Here is an 8,009-nt window from a genome sequence, read left to right as displayed (position 1 = left end):
GCGCTTGTTCTAAAGCGGATTCCTATTATAACGGCGGATTTGCCAGGCGCACGACAGGAGCGGTTCAAGGCCGAGGAGACCGACGTTCTCGTCAGGGACGTTGGGGATGGAGAAACCCAAATTAACTTCGGTTAAACAGTCGTACGATAATTTGGGTAAATGTGTAAGCTATGTATGCTTTTATAATAAACTATATCTATCTATCTATCTATCTATCTATCTATTGTAATAATGTATGATTTGCAAAAATGATAACTGCTGCGTCTGTGTGTAGATGAGAGAATTAAAGTGTATGCGCGTTGAGCACACGCTACATTGATTATGGCCAAGCATGCGCCCTTAAAATAGCATATGAATAACATGCGCAACGCGCCACTGACTTTAAACTGTTTTTTTTTCGCCAGTGGCGCAATTGTTTTCTAAACCTGTAAAATAGCATGAGGGAACGTTTGCGCCGGAACACGCCTCCTTTTTTGCACTGAACCGCCCAGGGAGCGCAAGTTCATTCCCTAGTTTAGCGACGTGCGTCTGTGGAGGGAAAAGCGCGCTTTGCGCGGAATGATACATGCGTCGGTGTACAAAGTCAATTGCGCTGGGTGCAAGATAGGGCGCCTAGTGTTTAAAGAGTAATTCTTGCCAAAATGCAACCTAGGATCTTTTTGTTATCTACCCGAGGCAAACTTTCGTTTAAAAGCATAATTAGGATGGAAACCGCACTTTTAAGTTTGACCGTATTTTCGTTTGACCGTATTTTCGTTTTCGGTCAAATTGCCTTTTTAATGGGAGTGAATGGGTCACTGATATGATGGCATCAAAAATCGCTATTTTTAAAGCACTAAGAAGGCTCGACACAACATGAAACTTTGCTCGAAGTATCACCAGGGGCTCTACACATGAACTCGAGCATTGAGAACAGTGTTTGTGTACACAGAGTTTACTAAAGAGAAAGATTTTGAACAACTCACTGTAGCTGTGTCCGCCGGCATTTTGACAGTCAAAAATAGTCGATCTCCGAATGCAACGTAACAGGGAGCAGAGTAAAGATGGAAAGCTTCTAAAGCTTAGTTCCATATAAATTCACGGATATTTTGATGTTTTGTCGTTAGTGAAAATCAATATTGACCTAGTATTTGAAAAAGAATCCTCATATAAGAAGCAATACTAAACTTCAGAGTCAGTTCATTCACATTCGGAGATCGACTAGTTTAATTCAGCAAATCTGAATTACTTCACTTTGTTACTCAAAGTCACAGGTTTATATATTTAGATGACTGTCTAGTTTGATTTCCTCTTTTGTTATGATGATTCATGACACATGACACGGACCTGATTAAGACACCCTTTGGTCCAAGTTTTGAGGACATTTGTTTTTCAATATACATGTTAATCCTGAAGGAAATTTATGATAAAAAAAAAAAAAAAAAAAAAATGTATTGTCATTTTAAAGGTTTGTATACAAAAAAGGTCATTTTAACCTTTAAAATTACAGTAATGTTCCAAATGACAGTAAGGTCTGTAAGCCTATAATTTACAGCAGTATTGAGAGAGACATAAAATATTTTTTTTGTACTGTACCTAAAATGTGACCCTGGATCACAAAACCAGTCACAAGTCGCACGGGTATATGTGGCAATAGCCAACAATACATTGTATGGGTCAAAATGATGGATTTTTCTTTTATGCCAAAAAATCATTAGGATATTAAGTAAAAATCATGTTCCATGAGGATATTTTGTAAATTGCCTACCGTAAATAAATATTTAATTTATTTTTGTGAGTGGATGCAGCAAAATCGCAAACATAAATGTTGTGTGTTATGTGTTATTTGCAGCGCATTTCTGTATTTGGTTGTGTTGTATTTGGAGCACATGTGTGGTATGAAAATGATGAAGATATTTTCTTAATTTGTGGGTGTTTTTAGCGCAATTTTCCACCGGACAAAATTGCGATTGTTAACTCATGATTTCTGTTCTGTCTGTGCGCACCAATCTTGCACTTCTATCTACTCCTCAACCAGACCACCTAGAGACTTCGGGTTTTCGGCATTATATTAAGGAAGGTCTAATCTCGGGAACGCACAAAAAAAATCCAGGAAAAGATTTTGGATTTCCTGGAAATTCCAGAAGAAATTCTGTTTTTTGCAAATTTCTCGGCAACCATAATAGCTATCGAGTTGAAACAAATTGCAATCGATAGCTTCTAAAATTTACAATAATATTAGAAAAAAAGAATTGATCAAAAATCTTTCCTTTATGCTTCAAAAATTTATTAAAACTTTATATGAAGGGAAATAAGAAAAATATTGCCTTTTCACCTATAAAACTATTGTTCCACAGAAATACGTAAGGAAGGTATTCACAAGAGTCATGAGCACAATTAATTCCACTGAATTACGGCAAGAAATCAATGAAGGTATCGATCAAGATTTGGAGAAGGAGCAAGAATATATGAGAAAACGACAAGAGGTTGTTGCAAAATAAACGGAAGAACGTTCAGCAAAGCGACAAAAGATGGCGACATCCACACCAACGGCTTCTTCATCAGGCGTATCTGATTTCTACAATGACTCGTGGCTTTCAGAGGATGTTTTGGCAAATATCTCGAAAGCAGAAGAAGAGTTTACAAAGTCACAAGCCAATAGTCAAGCAGAAAAGAAGGAAGAATCTTAAGAGGACAAAGCAGAAAAGGAAGCTGATACAGAGAAAATCGAGGATATTGAGTTGTAGGTGAGTTTTTTACAAGATGTAAAAAATAATGAGCTAATAAAAAAAATTATGTTCAACTAGTCAAGTGATTGTGCCTTTTTTATTATCCATTGCTGATTTGATTTCAGAAAGTTAATTTGAATTTCAATAGAAAGTTATATTCTCAAGCAACTTATTTTCTCTTTCATTTACTATCTCTTAGTGTTGTGATCCCATGACGTGAGAAAATTGCGCTAAAACACTCACTGAGTTTTTATTACTTGTTTTATTTGCATGTTTTTTTTTTTTTTTATCTATTTGCATGTGGGGTTTTTTTCTATTTGCATGTGCTTTCTTCAGTTGCAGCGCATTGAGCTCTCTCGGCCACCTTTACATATGAACATGAACATAATGTTCCTATGAACATTTGCAAATGTCTGCTTTGCATGCAGCATGGCACAAGGATATTCATTGTTAGCTCAAAAACAAGCTATTCAGATATGTAATGTCTATGTAACTATTCAGAAAGAAATTATAAAAAGTTTGAGTAGGCTATGTCATTTTTCATAATCTACTTTAAAGTTTTGGTAAAATGTTATGTTGGTTAATCACCTTTTGTGATTTGCAATGTATCTTTTCAATTGTAATCGCCTTTTCAATTGTTTGTTGAAAAGGCGTTCTATTTCTGTTCTTCCAATAGGAGTCAGTTCTCCCTTCCTCCCTTTCTCACATGATCATCAGCTGCTCCCTCAACAAAGCTCATATTACATCTAGATCCAGATAAACAACCTGTCTTAAAACTGGAACTATTAATGACATTTTCAGCTTCAACTTTTCCATTATCCAAGGAATATGAAAAGCTGCTTCAAGTTTCTTTCTTTATCATTTCTGATCACAAATGGTATGTTTTTATAGCTTCATCATTTAAGTTTTGATCATTCTGTCAGTAGATTGCAGTGTGTGTACACTCATAGAGAATAATGTGTTCGAATTTAAAAGACGTGGCGACCCGGGTGGTTCGCCTAGGGCACCATATGAGCTAGAACCGCCACTGAGACAAATACAATTTCTGTCATTGTACAGTGCATATACAGTGAAGTAGTTGTTAAAGTGACTTCAATGTCACTTTCATAGTTGTTTATAATTATCGTCTTAATATTTTTCAATTAAAGCCATATCGTATCCGATCAGTGACTTCTCATTATTGAGTGAATGCACAATGTTTATTTTCATCGATATTTATGAGAAATTTTATCATTATATTAAATTTATAAGAACATACAATATGATAATTGCCAGTATGAACTCCATTGATTTCAATGATTTAATTCAATTCAGAACTTCTAACTTGTGACTGCTCAAAACACTATAAATTTATGAAAATTACATATTCTTTTTCAAAACAAAACATATAAAACAACATCAATATGACTGAAATGTTTTCAAACAAAATACTTGCATAAACTGCATAAGCAGAGTGAAATGTGGACTTCTTTTTCAAACCCTCTTTCCCTTTTTTTTTAATTTAGACTATTTAGTCTAGATTACATGTTTTGCTCTTCCTCTATATCATCTGTTTTGAATATGTTTGTGTTGTTGTGTGGTCCTGGTAAACCCTATGTTATTGCAATTAACAAAAAAATGTGTCACAATGAGGAAAACGGCTTATAAATCAGCTTATAAATTATGTTTGTAAACAGCTTGTAAAAGTGCAGACAGTTTTCTGTGCTGGGTGGTTTAGGCCGGGGTGTGGACAAAAACAGTTTAAACATTTCTCAGAATACCTTGCAGGTTTAGGATGACATGAGGGTGAGTAAATGATGACTATCAAGTTCAAAACACAAACCAGGAAAGCAGGTTCTTTTGTTTTACTGGGTGAGGTTGCTATGTGTTGTTTCAACTTGCAGTAGAGGACAGGATTTAGTTGCAGTAATATTTATTTTGAACTAAAGTAAATACTCTAAAATGTAGAACGTCATGGGTAACAGAACACCAAACCACAAAACACTGAAGAGAAGAGACAAAGAACTGAACCAGACAAGGGACTATAATTACACAAAATAATAAGTGGTAAAACAAAAAGCGCTTTGGGTGTACAGTGGTAGCGTTACATAAATGCCTCATTTCATTTTCATTTAAAACAAAGCACAGGTTGGATTGATCAATCAACTAATAAGCAACCATAGACACAGGAACTAAACACAGGCCAAAAAACTAAATTCAAAGAACCAAAACACAGACAACATGTGAATTTTCAATGTCCAGCAAACTGACATTCTTGAACACTTGTTTTTATGTCCATTGTTAGTCTTTATCCGTAGTTGAAACATTATGTTAATGTTATTTGACAATAATGAGAGTACTGGGAATAGTGTGAGTAAAAAAATAATAGTATTTTTTTCTCTAGGTGTGTTTGGTGTTGAGACAGAAGGAATGGCAGTGATGGAGGGGAGTTCTGTCACTCTACAAACAGGTGTTAATAAACAGAATGATGATCTGATAGTGTGGTATTTTGGACCTGCCAACACTCTTGTTGCCCAAATCAATGGAAAGGCCAATAGCATCATAATTCATGAGAGTTTTAGGAAAATGCAGCTAGATAATGATGGGTCTCTCACCATCCTAAACATCACAACCGCAGATTCTGGACTTTATAATCTTAAGATCACCAGCAAAAAAAGAGTTTCCTACAAGAGATTCAGTGTTACAGTCTATGGTGAGTATTCTAAATTCAGCAACCTTGATACATTACACTTTTAGGGGGCAGCAGCTCTGCATGAACCTACTGTCATAATTCCTACTAACAGTATATAAAGGCTCTTTCATGCAGCAAACACAATGAAAAAAATATTTAAATCCGTCAAATTAGTTTATTGAAATGGAAAGATTCAGAAACTTTAGTCTTTGATTAATTTTTGGTTTCAATAATGTAACTTGTCCGCAACTGCTTCTTTTTTTCTGAATAAGAAAAGTATTTCTACATATAGAAAGCGATACACTGAAAGATTCCAGTTGTTTCTGTTTTACTATCTGTTTGCAGTCTAAAATACAAATTGGGGAGACAATCTTTTTTCTCTTCTGTTTTTCAGACAATCTCCCCGTTCCTGTCATCATCAGACACACGTCACAATGTTCTTCATCATCTGAAAGTTCATCAGTCTCTAAATGTGTGCTGCAGTGTTCAGTGGTGAATGTGAGTGATGTGACTCTCTCCTGGTACAGAGGAATCAGTGTATTGTCCAGCATCAGTGTGTCTGATCTCAGCATCAGTCTCTCTTTACCTCTGGAGGTGGAAAATCAGGATAACAACACATACAGCTGTGTGTTGAACAATCCCATCAGCAACCAGACCACGCATCTGGACATCACTCAACTCTGTCCGCCTTGTACAGGTACGTCAGTGATATTCATGTATCTCTCAGTCATGTCTTTATATAATTCATTATAATTGATCAGAACTCATTGATTGATTAGCATGGCAAAGGTTTAAAATTGCTATATGTCTACAAGGGATGTGTCTGATCAAGATCAGATTAAGCTCATCACTGTTAACTGAATATAAGGTATGATAGCTGTTGCTAGAATAATTTCAATTATTCCTTACGTACTTCATTTTACTGAGTACTTATTTTGGTAATTACACTGTAACATCATCTTAACCTGTAACCTGAAGTATTTATCAGCTGAGTCCAATCAGTGAACAATCCCAGCCCTAATGGCTACTATAGTTTTAGGTCCTTAAATGTATTTGATAGTAGTTTTTGTCTTTATTTGTCTTTTTAGATGCTCGCTATAGATCCATATTTCTTCCAGTGTGTTTGATTGCAGTATTATTTGCAGTAATCCTAATAACACACAGAGTGATATTCTTCAAACCAAAAAGAGAAGGATATCAAAAAGGCAGGTCTTATACAGAAAACAAAATCATTTTCATGACTTTCTCCTCATCATAATGAGTGAAAAATTAAACATTTTTATGCTTTATTCTGCTTTTCAGCCAACTTGATGAAATTTGGGCATGCTGAAACATTTCTGAAGACCAAAGAAAGAGGACATAAAATCCAGGAGCAAGTCTGAAGATGCAAACGCATGCCTGAATAATTTAAATTTTCTCTCATCTCTCTTAAAGTCATTATGTGCAATAGCAAATACTCCACATACATTATATTCAGTATTATAGTAGTTTAATGCTGCTTTCACATGCTATGAGAAATGTTAGTTCCCACTTCTGATCGTGATTATGAGCTTGTTGCGGTAACACTTTACAATACGGGTGCACTAATAAGCATTAATTCATGCTTAACTAATGCACAGATAATCATGTATTAATGTATGACTCATGAAGAACTAAACCATTAATTAATGATTACTGCATCAGCAACTAATAAAGATTCTAAATGATTCATAGATTAAGTAATATATGAATTGTTATTAATTAAATGTGTCATAATGTATTCATTCCTTAATAACTTATTTTATTAACTAAAAGTGTAAATTAATGTGTTAATTACCACAGCTGGTCAAAGTCATGTACTTCAACTTCCAGTTGTCTGCTTTAGTTAATCATTAACTAATGATTTGCAAATGTATCATTATGTTATGACTTTACTTGTTGAGGCACATAACTATTAACTAATTGTTAAGTAATATGCCATTTATGGGTTTACATGGCACCAAAATGGCATATTACTTAACAATTAGTTAATAGTTATGTGCCTCAACAAGTAAAGTCATAACATAATGATACATTTGCAAATCATTAGTTAATGATTAATTAAAGCAGACAACTGGAAGTTGAAGTACATGACTTTGAACAGCTGTGGTAATTAACACATTAATTTACACTTTTAGTTAATAAAATAAGTTATTAAGGAATTAATACATTATGACACATTTAATTAATAACAATTCATATATTACTTAATCTATGAATCATTTAGAATCTTTATTAGTTGCTGATGCAGTAATCATTAATTAATGGTTTAGTTCTTCATGAGTCATACATTAACACATGATTATCTGTGCATTAGTTAAGCATGAATTAATGCTTATTAGTGCACCCGTATTGTAAAGTGTTACCCTTGTTGCTTTCAAGTGCTTTGTTGTCTAAAAGAATTGTAAATCATGGAGGACACTAAATTTCTTAAGGAAATCTTATTAAAGTCAAAATGTATTGAAGATATGTCATTTTGAATAAAATTTAGCGGCGCATCCATTGATAACCATATAAATATTCTAGATAGTGTGCTTGCTGAAGATTCTGGAATTTCGGTCAAATATACAGGCTTTTTTTCGCTGTGTATAAAATATACAAGACGCTTCAAA

At 34.3% G+C, this 8,009-nt stretch overlaps 1 protein-coding gene across 2 annotated transcripts; it reads left to right on the top strand.

Moving 5' to 3' along the window:
- The first annotated feature begins 2,155 nt into the window (after positions 1-2,155).
- Positions 2,156-6,954, top strand: LOC311296200 (uncharacterized protein). 2 transcript variants are annotated; one of them, XM_084417877.1, is made up of 6 exons: positions 2,156-2,726; positions 3,385-3,585; positions 5,092-5,400; positions 5,774-6,076; positions 6,468-6,584; positions 6,682-6,954. In XM_084417877.1, the coding sequence occupies exons 2-6, from the start codon at positions 3,537-3,539 to the stop codon at positions 6,759-6,761; spliced, it is 858 nt and encodes a 285-aa protein (XP_084274003.1). In that variant the 5' UTR covers positions 2,156-2,726; positions 3,385-3,536; the 3' UTR covers positions 6,762-6,954. The 2 variants fall into 2 exon arrangements, with proteins under 2 accessions (XP_084274003.1, XP_084274004.1); XM_084417878.1 differs by having other exon boundaries at positions 3,359-3,585.
- Positions 6,955-8,009: the final 1,055 nt, after the last annotated feature.

Source organism: Rutilus rutilus (genome assembly GCF_951802725.1).
Source record: "Rutilus rutilus genome assembly, chromosome: 8".
Taxonomy (NCBI): domain Eukaryota; kingdom Metazoa; phylum Chordata; class Actinopteri; order Cypriniformes; family Leuciscidae; genus Rutilus; species Rutilus rutilus.
Note: the sequence above shows the minus strand (reverse complement) of the source record. Positions and strands in the feature narration are given on the sequence as shown.